Below are 18,195 nucleotides of genomic sequence, written 5' to 3' on the forward strand. Positions count from 1 at the left end.
TCACCTCCATCTAAAAAGGAAAAAACATTTCAAAAAGAATCCTCACCTCCATCTATTTTTTTCCAAAAGCTTTCTCACTGCGGTCAACTAGCTTACGCCACATGGCATAGCTGATTGGCCGCTTTCTTCCTACACTTAATGCGTTTTCTATAGTAACACGTCTGCTACGTTGGCTAAAATCACCCGCACACTGTTGCAGGGTGGGCCGGGCCGCGTTTGATCGAGCGGTGAGCATTCGGCCACTCGTTTCAACCTGAAATTGCGCGTGCACTTTTAAGATTTTAGGAAAAATTTATCACGCTATATCCAAATATACCCTGTACTTAGCTGCAAATGATCACGAAGCACGCCAACATGCATTCCGTTTTCCCTGAATTTGCGTGCATACCTCCATACGGGCACGGGTGTTGTGCTTCAGCATATCTGTACTGACACGCTGACCCACCCTGGACCACGCAAACCTCTCCGAAGACTGCGTACACCCGGTGCATAGGGTCCACAACGAACTTGAAAACCTATAGTCAGAAGGTTATTGCCATGTGGGACGCCTCCTAGCCGCCTGATGAGGAGCTGGGGTCAGGAGAATAGACAGTCGATGGGGGCATGGGGCGCCGTCCCCATCTATATCAGGCGCAGACCCCCTGACCCATCTCTAATACAGGCATTTCTCCACAGAAGAGCCAGAGACTACTCCCCTTCTTCTTGCTTTGCTTGCCCCATCTCTACCGTAGGTGTTCCTTCTGCCATTGATCCGATCCGACCTCGGAGGCCGCGTTGATGGCTGAAGGGAGTGCCTATTTTGATTGGGACATGGCAGCCTCGGGGGCCGGGAACCACTTGACGAGCTTCGACCATGGCGGTGTTGCGCAACACTTTGTCCATATTGATGGTGGTGCTTCAGCCGGGGTGGTCGTCGTCTCGGGTGCCGGATCAAGGGCTTCTGGTGGCATCAGGGAGATGGATCCCACCAGCTTCCTCGGCTATGGGAGCAGCAACGCCCCTGCGGCAATCGCGGTGCCTGCTCGGGCGCTGCTGCGTGCCAGATCCAGCGGCCAGGGGCTGACACGGTTCAAAGGGTCGTGGGCCATGGAGGAAGACACGTATGTGGAAAATCCAACCCTAAATTGCAAACCTTTTTCTTTGTCCTTCATCTGCTGCAGCTTCGTCAGTTTTCTTTGTGATTTTGTTGTAGGCTGCTCAGGGCGAAGGTGCAGGAATTCGGCAAAGGGAGGTGGGTGAAGGTCGCGCTGTACCTCCCCGACCGAAGCGGGAAGCAATGTCGGGAGAGATGGATCAACCAACTTGACCCCAACATTGAGGTGATCTTGCCAAATTTAAATTTCTTAACTTCCTAGCCCCTACTAGCAGCTTGTTTCTGGGGAATTTTGATGATCTGTGATTGAGTGTGCTTACGGAAAGAAATTATTCATTGCGTTAATCTGATTCGTCACCATTCAGATGTGGGTATTAACTTCCAGATAAATAGTTAGTAGTCTTGTATGTCTTTAGTCTAATCAGTAAATGTGGCAATTAATTTCTTCATTTACGCCACTAAATGATCACCCAAGTAATTTTCTGAAGAAAAAGAATTACAGGGAAGCAATTTTCTAAAATTAATAGGGATTGATGTTCTTGCCCATGCATTAGCATTTGAAATGTGTACAAGGATTCTGTGTTCAATCCGTAAATAAATAAAATTACTTGCACTTACAAATGTGGAAATTTACTACTCCATCCGTTCACGAAGATAAGCTGTTTTGGATATTTCAATATGGACTACACGGACTGAAATAAGTTAACAAACACGGTAAAACAAATCTATATACTTACAATTCGAAAAAAGTTAGAACATCTTATATTTGTGCATGGAGGGCGTAATTGACACGGTGTCTCATTTTTTAAACTAGATAATTGTTTGTGCATTGCAACAGGAGTATAATTATTCTCATAGATTAGCACGTCATTGCACGTCTATTATTACATTAGTGTGCTATAATCTTAGCCAGATTTTGTATGCAATTGTCATGATTTACGTGCTAGGTTATTGTTAAGCACTTATTTGGTAAGAATTTATTGACTTACCAAAGAAAATATTATTTATAAGAAAGATCGGAGATGGGAGTCAAAATATCATCTCATTGTTAAGCACTTATTTGGTAAAAAAATATTGATTTACAAAAAATGTTATTATCTAAGAGAAAAATGAGATAATGGGAGAAGAAAAAAATCAAATAGGAGAATGGAAGGGGGAACCACATATAGATAGAGGTTGGACGAAGGAGACACTGAAATGGGAACCTTAGGTTCTTTTTAACTAGTATAGAAGAGATTCTTAGCCACTAAGTGATCACCTAATTAAAAAATATTTCTTGATTATTTGCCAAATTATTGCTTCTACCTATTTGTGAGTAGCCACAATTTGATATCCCTAAAGTAAGAGTCAATGTACTAGCCCACAAATTAGCATTTGAGGCGTGGTACTTTCATTAGTTGAATCATATGATTATACATCCAAAAGTTTGCACCTATTAATTTGGCCACTATTCGAAAGTGGGTATTAACTCCCGAAAAAATAGTTAGTAGGATTGCATGTCTTTAGTCTACTCAGTAAATGTGGTAATTACTTTCTTCATTTAGGCCACTAATTGACCACCCATATAATTTTGGGAAATTAGTAGGGATCGATTCTTGGCCACTAAGTTATCACCAAATTAAAAAAATATGTTGATTATTAGTCAAATTGTTGCTTCTACCTATTTGTGAGTTGCCACAATTTGATATCCCTAAAGTAAGAGTCGGTGTTCTAGACCACAAATTAGCATTTGAGATGTAGTACTTTCACTAGTTGAATCATATGATTATACGTCCAAAAGTCTGCACCTATAGTTTGGTCACCATTCGGAGGTGGGTATTAACTCCCAAAAAATAGTTAGTAGTATTGCATGTCTTTAGTCTACACAGTAAATGTGGTAATTACTTTATTCATTTAGGTCACTAATTGACTACCTAAGTAATTTTGGGAAATTAGTAGGGACCAATGTTCATGCCCACACATTAGCATTTGATATGTGTACAAGAATTATGTGTTCAATCCGTAAATAAAGAACCACACTTGCACTTACAAATATCCAAATTTTCTAATTGACATGGTGTGTCCTAATTTTTAAATTCTTTGCCACTAAGTGGTCGCCCAAGTGTTACCGAATTTGGTGTGCAATAGCCAGTGACCGTTCGCTGTCCAGGATGGCATTTGTAAACGGTGCGACTGGCAGTTTTAGTGTTGGGGGATGGCATCTTTGATAACAACAAAAAGCATGTCATTTTGTTTATTTAGTGCATTTTCATCAAAAACCTGCCACCCTCAGATCTTGATCCCGTGTTCTGTGGGTCATTTGCTGGGATTTCGTCCCCAGGAACATTCCCCAAATAGAGATAAGATTACCGATTCTCTTTTGTCGTGGTTATTTGTCAAATTATTGCTGCTACATATTTGAGACTTGTCTCAATTTGGTATTTCCTAAAGTAAGAGCCGTTCCAGCACACAAATTGCATTTTAGATGTGGTACTTTTATTAGTTCAATCATATAGACAAAACAAGTCACATGCTGATAGTCAGATACACATGTTCCAAAAATTTGATGTTGTTTATTTGTGAAATTGTTGCTTTTTGCTTATTATGGTTTTCCTGAATTTGGTGAATATGAGTAGATGTTCCTGTTCTGTGTTATCATTTGAGAGATGTGCCGGCTGCAAAACACTCGAGCTCCCTCAACTCCCTCCAGACTGGACTGACTGCGCAAGGCGGACCCTACTTCGGTATGCAGGCGCGGCCTGCTTCGCCGGATGTGCACATCACCAGCCCGTGCACCAAGCCTCCTTACCCACTGCCATGAGCCCTATGATGAGTTATGCATGCCATCAATCCATGCACCGAGCATCCCCCCACGTTCCTCTTTAGGCCTGATGAAGAATCACACACCCATCGTCACGCCTCGCTTCCCGACATTCCCAATGCTCTTGGACAACAACCCAATGACGATGGAGATGGATGCTTTGCATGCTAGTTGAGCTCCCGGTAGGGCTCTGCCCTGGCGCACCACTTTTTGTGCCGGTGTTGCCTCCCATTCTCCCTGCTACTAGTTCCGCACCGCCCTGGTCACCCACAACAAGGAGGGAGACGCTCACGAAGGTCACAAACTTTGACAAGTCAGCATAGCCCATGCCTGTGTGCCAATAACAGGGTCATTCCCATCGCCCAGCTCCTGCAAAGGCTTCTATGCTAACGAATGGGAGTCATTGGCAAGGTTGAACAGGTCAATGGGGAAGAGGTTGACTGCTTCGTGGCTCTGTTCCAGGAGAGGCTGCCAGACATAGCGCCACACTCTGGACGCTTTTCAAACTTGATTACGATTTGGTGATGGTTCGGTTTTTTGGATGTGCTGGTGGGGCATGAGTTCAATATGGTATCTAAGCCAAGAGGTCTCAAGTTGAAGACCCTGCCAACGCAATATTAAACAAGATTCTACAACCTACATTGATCCCACGCCTAAGGACTAAAATAGCCTAGATGTGAGGGGAAGTGTTGAAACATATTCCCGTCTCTCTTCACCAGTTCGGATTTTTGGATGAAATGACTGGAGCATGAATACAATATGGAGGATGCTTTGATGGAACATGGTGGCAAAGGTGTCCATGTGATGCCATCGCTAGCGAGCGAGTATGTCACGAGGACATCCTAATCCCTTCATCCACCTAATGTAGTATTCATGATCCATTACCCATTCACTCCCATGTTTGAGATGATGTATAAGATTTTTCCTCCTCCGCCCATTGATCCTTAGGTGAAAGTAACGAGTGTTAGGATCTCCCTAGTTAAAATTTGTGATCCTCGAGATTTGTCGCTTGGTTCCCATGAACTAATCCCTTTGTTCACCAAATGAGTATTTTGGGCTTATTAGCCTTATGCATGTCATGGCCAAGCTTATTGATAGAACCCTTTCCATGAGGTTGGCTCTGCACATGAATGATATTGTTTCCATTGCACAAAGTTCTTTCATTAAGAGGAGAAGCACCCATGATAACTTCATTTATGTGCCCAATGTGGCTAGAAGATTTTACACATCAAGACACATATGCTCCTCTTCAAGCTCAACATAAAGAAGGCCTTGGATTCCTTTAGGTGTGGCTATTTTACTGAAATGTTTAGTCACCATGGCTTACAAGGCCACTTTCGGGGATGGATCTCGACTGTCCCCTACTTGACTTTTGCTCAATGGGATTGCCGAGGACCCGACGAAGCATGGTCATGGGCATTTTCAGGGGTCCGAGCTCTCCATTGACCCGTTGCACCATATATTTAGCAAGTATATGACCTAAGGAAAACCTCATCCTTTGGTGGATTCGTGGTTCCCTTTACCTCGACAATGTGGTTGTTTTATGTGCCTCTATCAAGCAAGAAGTCCAATTCCTCTCCACCATGGCTGCCTCTTTTGAGGATACTACCAGCCTTGTTACAAATTGCAGAAAGAGCCCTGTTGCACCTATATGGTGCAATAACAACAACCTTGATGGCACACTCTAGTCCTTCCCGCCATGTTATCCTTCCCCATATGTTACCTTGCACTATCCCTCATGGTCAAAATATTAAGGACGGTCCACTTGCAACACTTTGAAGATTAAGCCGCTGGGAAATTAGCACATTAGAGAAGGAATCAAGTTGATACCGCGGGCCACATGGTCTTGGTCAAGGCGGTGCTCAGGGCTGTGTCCATACACCATCTTACACTGTTTGACCCCCTTGTGGAGGTTTTCAAGAAGATTGATAGCTTGAGGTTTGCCTATCTTTGGGCGAGGACAAACAATGTGACCGGAGGCAAGTGCAAAATTAACTGGGTGCAAGTTTGCAAGCTGGAGGAGTTTGCCGGCCGTAAATTCTTAATATTGAAAGTTTGCCATCGTGCTTTACTTACTATGGTTATGGCTTGACTAGGATGACCCGCAAAGGGTGTGGTGCAGTATGTGGATGTCATTCAACAATGATGAAGTGATCTATTAGTGGCGGCCACTTAGGTATGATTGGTGATGGAACAAAAGCCAAATTTTGGGAGTCATCATGGCTGGAGGGACGGGTGCATAAAGATATCACACCATTTAAAAAAATCCTACAAGAAAGGTGGCATTGTGGACAAGGTTTTAAGAGAATTTTGGACAAAGGGAATATATTAATATCGTGGAGATACCAATTACACCCAACCTCTGCAACAACGCAATGTCGTAAAGACATTATGGATGCACACAACCAAAAGACAAAAAGAAGAAGAAAATTAGATCCCGTATAGTGATCAATTCCTTGTAGCTGCATTACGAACCACCAGCTCGACAACACCCGAAGTCCAAATTCTCCAAAAGCGATGCCTTCAAGAAGGAAATAGTGCACATGAACCATCATTATCCGTTCCTAGATCTTAGGTTTTCACCCTGGAGAAGATCCATGCTCTCAAAACAATGCCTTCAACAAGGTCACTGCCAAGAACTACCAATTACGGCCAGGACTTGAGTTTTCATCCAGAAAGCTAAGACTTTGTACTCCGCCTATGCTGCCGCACCCACTTGCCGATGGCGCTGCTACAAGTCATGAATCACCAAGCAAAGTCCTCATCGCCACAAAGACCCGATCTGCCATTACTAGGCCTCAGACCTCAGCCACCATGATGTTCTTCACCACTCTCTTCATCATGGAAATCGAAATACCAACATGTCCCATAATGTAACAGACAACGAAGCTTCACATCACGCCCTCCTAAAGCCAAACGTTCTAAAATAGGGGCGCACACGAGCAAATCCCATCTGATCCAGCAATCTACAGGCGTCAAACACCCAGTAGAAAACAAAACACCGGCGAAGCCTTCCAGAAGTCGTCAATGGCCAAATCAATGAGGGCTCGCATGAAGCAGAACATCGTCTTGGCACCAGAAGAACCCTAGGACTGCTGCCAGAGGGGAACAAATCTGGGTCGGGAACTCCAGATCTGCAACCACCAGCCATCATGGCCGACCCCATGCCGCCGTCACAACCATGATGGAATAGCCGTCTGCTGCCTTGCCGGGTGCCCAGGGCACCCGTCGTGGCCGTCACCATGATCGCCGTTGCTGCATAAGAGACCCGGGTCGCTGCCACGGCTCCCACGCTTCCTCCACAACACGGCGAGCCACAACGCCCAAATTAGGCCATGGAACCGCCGGTCGTAGCCACCAAGTCCACCACCCACCTGTTATTGTACCTACCGAGCGCAGAGCATCATAGTAGCGGCCAAGACAAGTAAGTGCAGCATGCAGGAGACGTCTTCGATCTGAGGCTCCATGCAATTTCTGCATTGATCACCACGGACCTCACACACACACCACCAGTGCCGCACAAAGTGGAGGATCCCACCATCGGCAGCCTTTGCCCAGTGGCATAAGCCAGTGACGGCGAGATGGAGACGCAGAGGAAGGGGTGCCGGCGGTGGACATTTGTTTCCGCCCATGCCACCTATGGAGGCGACCAAGGTTTTAAGAGATAAGTTTTAGGTTCTATAGGTTGGTAGTCAAGGAGGCCTCACACTAGAGCACATCCAATAATTCTTCATTCAGTAAGACAAACTTGCCAATGCATGTCATCATCCAACTAGACATCCAAGATACAACCATGAGAAAGCTGATCAACCACGGGAATTATACCGCCTCGTCGGCTTACAAGGCTCAGTTCGTTGGCCTCATCTGATCCAAGTTGCATGCCACGGCTTGAAAGGTTTGGGCATCCTAAAATGTAAGTTCTTGGCTTGGTTTGCCATCTAAAATAAGATTTGAACGACAGAGGGTGCAACGTTGGGAGTGACCAAATTGCGACCAGTGCCCTCTTTGCAACCAAGTGTAAGAATTGGTGGCTCACCTTGTCATCAAGTGTCGGTTCTTGCCTCAAGTTTGGAACAACGTGGTCTCTTATATTGGTCTTCATGCTAGTATGATGCTTTGTCATCGTATTGAGATGATGAAGTCTTGGTGGAAAGAAGTCCTCCTCAATAATTGGCAACCGAGGAAATCTTTACATTCTTTGCTCCTTCTTGTTGGATGGGAGATATCGAAGGAAAGGAGCACGTGTGTCTTTCAAAAGAAAGTGAGGCCGATGGCAGTCATTATTCGCCTCATCCAAGATGAGGCGTCTCCTTGGGATATTATGGGGGCTAAGCATTTGAGTAATGTAATGCAGGAGAGTAATTTGGTGCCTTTGTGGTTGTTAGTTTACAAACTTCTCTTGTTAATCAATAAAAATGTAAATATTTTTCCTTGTTCGAACAAAAAGAGCATAAAATCTATAAATAAAATTGACACTTGCAATTGTGATATAATCGATATTGCTAACTGGATTTTTTTGAAAGTTTTGTAAATCTCGGGCACCTCAAATTACACCATATGATTCCGAAAATTGTTGCACACGCAAAATATGTGTAATTTTAATAAGATATCTGCAAAGTAAATAAGACATGCCCTTTTTTGTATGGGCCGATCCTCTCCAAATAATTATCCACATACTAACTTTTTTTATTTCCATTTTTTCTATCAGGCTCATTCCACCATTTCATCAATTTATATGTGGCATATAGCAATTTTGTGAGAGTATCAGGCTTAGTTGGAAATTTTCTAACCGATAGATTCCTGAGATACTTTGAGATTCCTTAGATAATTGGATATTCTAGCTATTTTTCCGATCTTGGCAAATTTTATCTTGTTTCAGAGTGTTGCATTTTTTTGTTTCAATGCGTAACATAATGGAAGTAATGTTCCATTACAAGTAATGCTACATCTACAAAGGTTTACTTAAAGATTTTACCTACAAACTGAAGTGGAGGATTGTGATTGATAATAGGAGGATGAGGGGGGACCACCCCACTTAAAATCAGCGGGGAGAGAGAGAATTAGTTTGGAAGGTTAAGTAAAACTTTATAGGTCTAGCATTATTGGCTCCATTATGTACCAACAAAAACCTTATCTGAAACAAGTTCATTTTTATTTGTTGGTACACGAAAAAACATTATGATGCATTTTGAAACAAGATAAATATTTCAATACAATTTTGGTACTCTTGAACAACACGAATTTTGCAAACAAACAAAAAGGTAAGATAAATCTCAAAGCAATGATGAATGGTGGATGCATGCACGGCATATCCATGCATGGTATAAAAATGACACTAGGTTGACTTCTAAATAAATAATGCTTCCGTGCACATGAGTGTCGTGTTTCATTAAAAAAGTAAAGGTAGTAGATACTACTTTCAGTGTGTGGTGGTGTGTTCAATTGTATTTCAATGGAATGCTATGCCATAATTAATTAACTTACAAATACTTCCCTTGCAGAGGAAAATCTGGACTGACGCGGAAGACATCAAGCTGATCGAGGCGCATCAGACGTGGGGGAACCGCTGGTCGGTGATCGCCCGGCTACTCTCCGGTCGGCCGGAGAACGCCATCAAGAACCACTGGAATGCCACCAAGCGCAGTCTAAATGCGAAGCGCCAGATCAAGAAGAGGAATAGCAAGAAACCACCTCCCGGCCAGCTCTGCCTTCTTGCGCAGTACATCCGCAGCGTGGAGCCGCACACCGGATCACCCGCGGATACACGTTCGGTGTCCCCACCATTGTATCATGACCAAGAGCACGGTGGGCAGACGGGGATGGCCGGTAGAGATACTGCCGTCGTCATCGCCCCTACCGAGCATGCACACCTGACCTACCCCAATCCGGCAATGATTGGTATGTACTACCACCTGAACCCGACAAACATGCACTACTGGGCACCAAATTTGAATGCCGCTGATAGGCAAAATGAGGGGTACTCGTACTGCATCCCTCCCAATGCGCACCTGAACAACTGCCTGCCGTACGGCTTGTCACCAACGCAGATGGTTAGTGAGCAAGACATCCAGCAGGCGGCCAATGCGAGCATAAACATGTATGCGTTCACTGGACAACGTACCCTCCCGGTAGTGGTAGAGATGCACCGTGAGTCTGCCGCCAACAACCAACTGGGCAATGTGGGTGGTGGAGCTGGAGGCTGGTCCTACTACTACGACATGGACGCGGCTGGTTCGAGTGGCCTTGCCAGAGGTAGTGGTAGCGGTAGCGACCCTGATGACATCGACATGGTGCAGATGGCCTTGAGGGAGTTTGCCATGCGGGACCAGTAGGTGGTCACCCTCAATCAACTGGCTAGATTCAAGTGAGACATATATGTCCCCAGAGGATTTCATGTCTAAGGAGAACAATGTGATTGTAAGTGTGTTGTGCTTATGTAGTTTGTTTGATTTGAGAACTTCATAAAGGTAATTTAAGTGGTCCATCTGGGGAGGTACGTTACTTTGTTCACATTTGCTAATCCTCGGGAAATTGTTTCAGTAGATTTTGGTAGAGAAGAGGTAGAAAAACGAGGGAATGTCAAATGTGAGACTACCAGCGACGACGTCTCTAATGTGCCTGAGACGGAAACGATGCTGCTGGCCTCGGCATCTCCATGGAGGACTAACAGAGGGTTGATAGGTTCAGACTGAGAGGTGTGTGGTTGTCGATGGAATATATGGCATGGTGGATGGGAATTAGAGGGAAGTCATGAGCGGTGGCAAATCAGACAAGAAAGGGTAGTGAGGCAACATGCGAAAGCGTTGTTAGTTAGGTTGGAGGCGGCGGTGCTGTTGACGATACGAATGGGTCAGTTGGAAGAGGAAACCACTAGTGGAGGAAGAAGTGTGGCCAGCAAATCAACTAAAACAAAAAATAAATGTTAATTAGACGATCCTTACTTTGTTGTACTAGTTGAGACACACTTGAAGTTCACATGATAGAGTTGAATACGTGCAGTTGAAAAAAATAGTTGTGTCCCAAACATTGCAATTTATATAGTAGCTCGAATAGACGACACAGTTTAAAAAGTGCAATTGAAACACGTGATGCAGTTGAAACATTGTTGTTGAACAAGCGATATATGTAGTTGAAACACATGATAAAGTTGTTAAAATGCTATTGAATCAACTACATAAAGTGTACACTAGTTTCTTACCAACTAAACATTTACGAGTTAGCATCTTGCTTGTGCATATACTTACGATCTGCATCTTTTAGAAATTTGGTGAAGCCATATCATTATTATTTTTCACTTTTTTTGCACAGAGCGGCATCTTGTTGACAATACCCTTTATCTTCTCCATTGTTTCCCTACCTCTTCATTTTTTCTAGTTCCACTCGCTCAAGGGATCAATATGCATTGATGGATTTTGATGTTATCTTCATATTCTGCAAACTCGAGTGGTCAATAGAGCGATGCATCATAGCATCTGCTCTCTCTTTCATGCAAGGAGCTACTCCATTCCTATTATATCTCTCCGCAATATAGCTTTATATTTGTGGCACTTCCCATGCCTCTGATTTTTTTTCTTACTAAAAGTGCCTCGATTCTCTTACGCTTACATAATCACTATACCGCAGTTCACCATGAGGCCTATGTAGCATCATAAATCAAGTGATAAACAATGTCAATGTTGGATTTGATGTGTGCCAAGCGACAATGGTGATTGCACTTTGCAAGACTCCGCTCATAACGGTATCACTACAAAAAAACACTTTCGTGATGATACGTGTTTTCCATAGTAGGTCACGTTTTCTATCATGCATGTACATCCATGGCGATTTTATGACAGAATCAAGATAGTCATAGCTGTGCTGTTGTAGAAGTTTTCCATGACAATACTCAAATTATCATCACGGAAGTGTCCACTTCCATGACGATAAATGGGGCGTCATGGAAGTGTTTTCTTCAAGGGTAACCGACACGTGGCATCCACCGTAATGGGTCGCCGTTAAGAAATCGGGTCCAGTTTTGGATCTGATAACCCATTAACAACAATGACCAATGGCGATTTTTCACGTGTAAAATTCTCATTGGCCGAAAGAACCATGTTTCAACTCCGCATTGTGACAAATGTTATCCAGCGAATGGACGGGACGCACCTATGATACGTCGACATGTGGCTCGACCCAACAGTGGCCCATGCAGGTCAAAAGGCAGGCCCGTTTGACTTGATCAAAAGGAAGCGGCCCGACCCACGGAAAGCGTGTTAATAGCATGTTTGCATATAGCCCATTTATAGCCCGTTAACTCATGGTCCGTTATGGCCTATCCGAATTAGGCCCAGTAACGTCATCTGGGCCGTCCAATATGATTTCAGCCTGTTGTAACTTTCAGCCCATGTATGGGCCATGACGTCTTTCAGCCCATATGAGGCCCTTTGTAACTCTGGGTCCATTAACAACTCGTGGTGAAACTGGCCCATAATGAACAGTGTATCGCTTTATACCCATTAACGACCCATTATTCCATTGGGCCATTTCCAACCTGTGTTATCTTTCAGCCTTTTAAGGGCCCATTTATTCTTCGGCTCGTTTCCAGAATTCGATTACTTACAGTCCAGTACTAGCCTGTTCCGCTTGTGGGCCAAATTGAACCCGTGGTTACAGTCGACTCGTTTGTGGCCTATTAACCCGTTATGCTGTTTTCATAGTGCTATCAAATACGGCCCATTAACGACCCGATATACCTGTCGATAGAATTAAGCCCGTTATACATATCATCCTATTAATGACCCGTTATGGCCAGACCATAAACAGACGATTTCCAATCTAGCCCGTTTACGGCCCATATTGCGGTCCGTTATTGGTCCACGAATAGTACGACCCATGTTTGGCCAATTGATCATACGACCCGTAGAAGGCCCATTGATTCTATGGCCCATAGAAGGCCCATGGATCCTACGGCCCGAAGGAGGACCGTGGATCCTATAGCCCGTAGGAGGCCCGTGGTCACTATATATAGTAGGCAGCAGAACCATGGTTACAAGGGTCTGTATGTTGCCCATGGTTATTGTGGCCTACTTTTAAAGAATATTTTATTGTGGCCACTAGCAAACCGCAGAAAAAGAACTGCAGTGACCACAACCAAATAAATAAACAAGACAACAAGGAAAGAAATAAGCAAGCAAATACGCTAGGCTATAACGACTATTACACATATTACATCCACTAGGCATCAAAGTTCGCCACCAGTGCAAATATAGGGAATAAAGTAGCTTATTACATACATTGGGCATCTAAATTGGCCACCAGCGCAAATAAACGCAACAGCAAAAGAAGTCCATAACTTAAACAACTTCAGAAGAACTCAAGAAACGTTATCCTGGGTATCCACCATGCTGGCAATAAGCTTATCAAGGTTATCAGGTTTCTCCTGTTTGGCGCTAGAATCCTCCAACGCTTGTTGTTGCAACAGAAAGTATGCATCTGAATTCTCTAGGGACTTCCTCAGTCCTTCGGCTTCTTGTCACAACACAGCTGATCGATGTATTTCAGCTTGTAGTTGAGACTCAAGAAACCAAACTGATTCAGACAGTGAGTTCAAAGAGCTCGTGCCAGCGGTAATGGCCAGCAACTTGAACACTACATCAAGACAAGACTTTGGGGTTGTCTCACTATCTTCAAGATAGTTTTCCTTAGCTATTTTATCAACTTTGTTGGAGAACAACAAGGATGTCTCACTATCCTGAACCTTATCTCCATTACTTCCTTTACCATTGCTTAATAAGGTACTCTTCCCCAATATTTTGTCAGCATTCTAAAAGAAGAAACAAGCAGACACATAACAGGTTTAGCATGTAGTGTATGAAGCTCATTTCGGTGAACCCGTTCAATAGTAAGGTGGACATGATTAAACTACCAAGTCCTCTATTGCGAAGTAGTACATAATAAAAGCATCAAACAAACATATACCTATGTGCTATGGTCACTGCATTGTCTTGACAAATCAAAATAGAGACACAGTTCAAATCATATCAGTTCAAGACAAAGCATCATTGAAGGAATACAAGTGCCGAAAACTACACGACACAACAAGATTTCAGATGGGTACCACGGGTATACATGTACAACAACACTATTGGCTCTGTTGTGATGCTAGTAATGTGCATGATATGAGAAGTCAACTGTATACACAATTGAAATTGAAATCAATAGAGAAATCTAGAAGAGTAAACCAGTTAAAGAAACATGTTTAAACATACCTGTTGTGCCATTGGAGTTTCGACTGGATCCTTCAATTTAGAAATAAGTTTGTAGGAGTAAATATAGTGATAGAAGAGCAAATCAGTATGCACCATAGCAATGGAATCTTAAATGAGAACAATTGTTCTTTAGGTTTAAGCACTTGTTCTACATGAATAGAGTATAGTAAGACACATGCATATAGTACTTCAAAATAAAAATGATTTCATAGACCTTACCACATTCTTGCACTAAAAAAAATACACTTCCGTGATGATACGTGTCTGTCACAATAGGTCAAGTTTTCTGTCATGCATGTACATCCATGACGATTTTATGACAGAATCAAGATAGTCATACACGTGCTGTCGTAGAAGTGTTCCATGACATTGCCTAAATTATCATCATGGTAGTGTCCACTTCCATGATGGTAAACGGCGCGTCATGGAAGTGCTTTCGTCAAGGGTAACCGACACGTGGCATCCACCGTAACAAGTCGCCGTTAAGCTATCGGGTCCTGTTTTGGATCCGATAACCCGTTAACAGCCTGGACCAATGGGGATTTTCCATGTGTAAAATTCTTATTGGCCGGAGGAACCACGTGTTGGCTCACCTTGGGACAGATGTCTCCAACGTATCTATAATTTTTGATTGCTCCATGCTATATTATCTACTGTTTTGGGCAATATTGGGCTTTATTATCCACTTCTATATTATTTTGGGACTAACCTATTAACCGGAGGCCCAGCCCAGATTTGCTGTTTTATGCCTATTTCAGTGTTTCGAGGAAAAGGAATATCAAACGGAGTCGAAACAGAACGAAATCAACTGGAGAAGTTATTTTTGGAAGGAAACCTACCGGATAGACTTGGACCCTACATCACAAGATGAAGGAGGAGCTCACGAGGGTAGGGGGCATGCCCCCTGCCTCGTGGCCCCCCCTTTGGTCCACCGATGTACTCCTTTCACCCATATATACCTACATATCGTAAAACTTCCGGGGAGCACAATAGATCGGGAGTTCCGCCGCCAGAAGCCTCCGTAGCCACCGAAAGCCAATCTAGACCCGTTCTGGCGCCCTGCCGGAGGGGGAATCCTTCTTCGGTGGCCATCTTCATCATCCCAGTGCTCTCCATGATGAGGAGGGAGTAGTTCTCCCTCGGGGCTGAGGGTATGTACCATTAGCTATGTGTTTGATCTCTCTCTCTCTCTCTCTCTCTCTCGTGTTCTTGTGGTGATACAATCTTGATGTATCGCGAGCTTTGCTATTATATTTGGATCCTATGATGTTTCTTCCCCCCTCTACTCTCTTGTAATGAATTGAGTTTCCCCTTTGAAGTAATCTTATCAGATTGAGTCTTTAAAGATTTGAGAACACTTGATGTATGTCTTGCCGTGGATATCTGTGGTGACAATGGGATATCACATGATTCACTTGATGTATGTTTTGGTGACCAACTTGCGGGTTCCGCCCATGAACCTATGCATAGGGGTTGGCACACGTTTTCGTCGTGATTCTCCGATAGAACTTTGGGGCACTCTTTGAGGTCCTTTTTGTTGGTTGAATAGATAAATCTTAGATTGTGTGATGCATATCGTATAATCATGCCCACGGATACTTGAGGTGACATTGGAGTATCTAGGTGACATTAGGGTTTTGGTTGATTTGTATCTTAAGGTGTTATTCTAGTACGAACTCTAGGGCTGTTTGTGACACTTATAGGAATAGCCCAACGGATTGATTGGAAAGAATAACTTTGAGGTGGTTTCGTACCCTACCATAATCTCTTCGTTCATTCTCCACTATTAGTGACTTTGGAGTGACTCTTTGTTGCATGTTGAGGGATAGTTTTATGATCCAATTATGTTAGTATTGTTGAGAGGACTTACACTAGTGAAAGTATGAACCCTAGGCCTTGTTTCCTAGCATTGCAATACCGTTTACGCTCACTTTTATCACTTTCTACCTTGTTGTTTTTATTATTTCAGATTACAAATACCTTTATCTACTATCCATATACCACTTGTTTCACCATCTCTTCGCCAAACTAGTGCACCTATACAATTTACCATTGTATTGGGTGTGTTGGGGACACAAGAGACTCTTTGCTATTTGGTTGTAGGGTTGCTTGAGAGAGACCATCTTCATCCTACGCCTCCTACGGATTGATAAACCTTAGGTCATCCACTTGAGGGAAATTTGCTATTGTCCTACAAACCTCTGCACTTGGAGGCCCAACAACGTCTACAAGAAGAAGGTTGTGTAGTAGACATCAAGCTCTTTTCTGGCGCCGTTTCCGGGGAGGTGAGTGCTTGAAGGTATATCTTTAGATCTTGCAATCGAATCTTTTTGTTTCTTGTTTTAGCACTAGTCTAGTTTATAAAAAAAACTAAAAAATGGAATTGAGTTTGTCTCATACGCTTCATATTTTTAATATCTTTCGTGAGTATGATGGAAAGGAAAATTGTGCCAAAGTGTTAGAAGAAGAATGCTATAAAATGTTTGGCACTAAATATTTGAATGATGAGCATGATTGCAATGTTGTTAGTATGAATTCCTTGAATATCCATGATGCTAATGATATGCAAAGCCACAAGCTTGGGGAAGCTATGTTTGATGAAGATGATATATTTTGTCCCCCAAGTTTTGATGAGCAAATTTATTATGATGAAAGCATGCCTCCTATCTATGATGATTATTGTGATGACACCTATTCTTTAAAGAATAATGATAACCATGAAACTTGTAATCTTGATCTTAATTTTCAATCACATGGTAGTTATTTCGTTGACTTTGCTCCCACTATTATTCATGAGAAGAATTTTGCTTGTGTGGAGAGTAGTAAAATTTCTATGCTTGTAGATAATGAAAAGAATGCTTTAGGTGCTGGTTATGTTGTTGAATTCATTCATGATGCTAATGAAAATTATTATGAGGGAGGAATATATGCTTGTAGGAATTGCAATAATATCAAGTTTCCTCTCTATGTGCTTAAAATCTTGAAGTTATGCTTGTTTTGCCCTCCTTTGCTAGTTGATTATTGTTCCCACAAGTTGTTTGCTCACAAAATCCCTATGCATAGGAAGCATGTTAGACTTAAATGTGCTAGTCATATTCTTCATGATGCTCTTTTTATGTTTCAATTCTTATCCTTTATGTGAGCATCATTGAAATCATCATGCCTAGCTAGGGGCGTTAAACGATAGCGCTTGTTGGGAGGCAACCCAATTTTATTTTAGTTCCTTCTTTTTTGTTCCTGTTTAGTAATAAATAATTCATCTATACTCTGTTTAGATGTGGTTTTATGTGTTTAATTAGTGTTTGTGCCAAGTAGAACCTTTGGGAAGACTCGGGGAAAGTCTTTGCGATCATGCTGTAAAAAACAGAAACTTTAGCGCTCACGAGAATTGCTGCCATTTTTATTTGGAGAGTGATATTTAGTTAATTATTTCTGAAGATGATTAATAGATAAATTCCTCAGGTCCAGCAATTTATTTGAGAATTTTATGAGTTCCAGAAGTATACGTTTGATCCATATTACTATAGACTGTTCTGTTTTTGACAGATTCTGTTTTCGATGTGTTGTTTGCTTATTTTGATGAATCTGTGAGTAGTATCGGAGGGTATGAACCATAGAGAAGTTGGAATACAGTATATATTACACCAATATTAATTTAGAATGAGTTCATTACAGTACCTTATGATGGTGATTTGCTTTCTTATACTGACGGAGCTTACGAGTTTTCTACTTTAAGTTTTGTGTTGTGAAGTTTTCAAGTTTTGGGTAAAGATTCGATGGACTATGGAATAAGGAGTGGCAAGAGCCTAAGCTTGGGGATGCCCAAGGCACCCTAAGGTAATATTCAAGGACAACCAAAAGCCTAAGCTTGGGGATGCCCCGGAAGGCATCCCCTCTTTCGTCTTCGTTCATCGGTAACTTTACTTGGAGCTATATTTTTATTCGCCACATGATATGTGTTTTGCTTGGAGCGTCAATTTATTTTGTTAAGATTTGCTTGCTGTTATTTAGAACAATGTTTTGCATCTTTTATTTCAATAGAAGTGGCATTAATA

The 18,195-nt window shown here is 42.7% G+C and overlaps 1 protein-coding gene across 1 annotated transcript; it reads left to right on the forward strand.

Annotated features, from left to right (window-relative positions):
- Positions 1–675: 675 nt before the first annotated feature.
- On the forward strand, positions 676–10,389 carry LOC123101522 (transcription factor MYB73-like). The gene is made up of 3 exons (XM_044522951.1): positions 676–1,100; positions 1,193–1,319; positions 9,395–10,389. The coding sequence occupies exons 1-3, from the start codon at positions 778–780 to the stop codon at positions 10,223–10,225; spliced, it is 1,281 nt and encodes a 426-aa protein (XP_044378886.1). The 5' UTR covers positions 676–777; the 3' UTR covers positions 10,226–10,389.
- Positions 10,390–18,195: the final 7,806 nt, after the last annotated feature.

This window comes from Triticum aestivum, chromosome 1A (assembly GCF_018294505.1).
Source record: "Triticum aestivum cultivar Chinese Spring chromosome 1A, IWGSC CS RefSeq v2.1, whole genome shotgun sequence".
In the NCBI taxonomy this organism is placed as follows: domain Eukaryota; kingdom Viridiplantae; phylum Streptophyta; class Magnoliopsida; order Poales; family Poaceae; genus Triticum; species Triticum aestivum.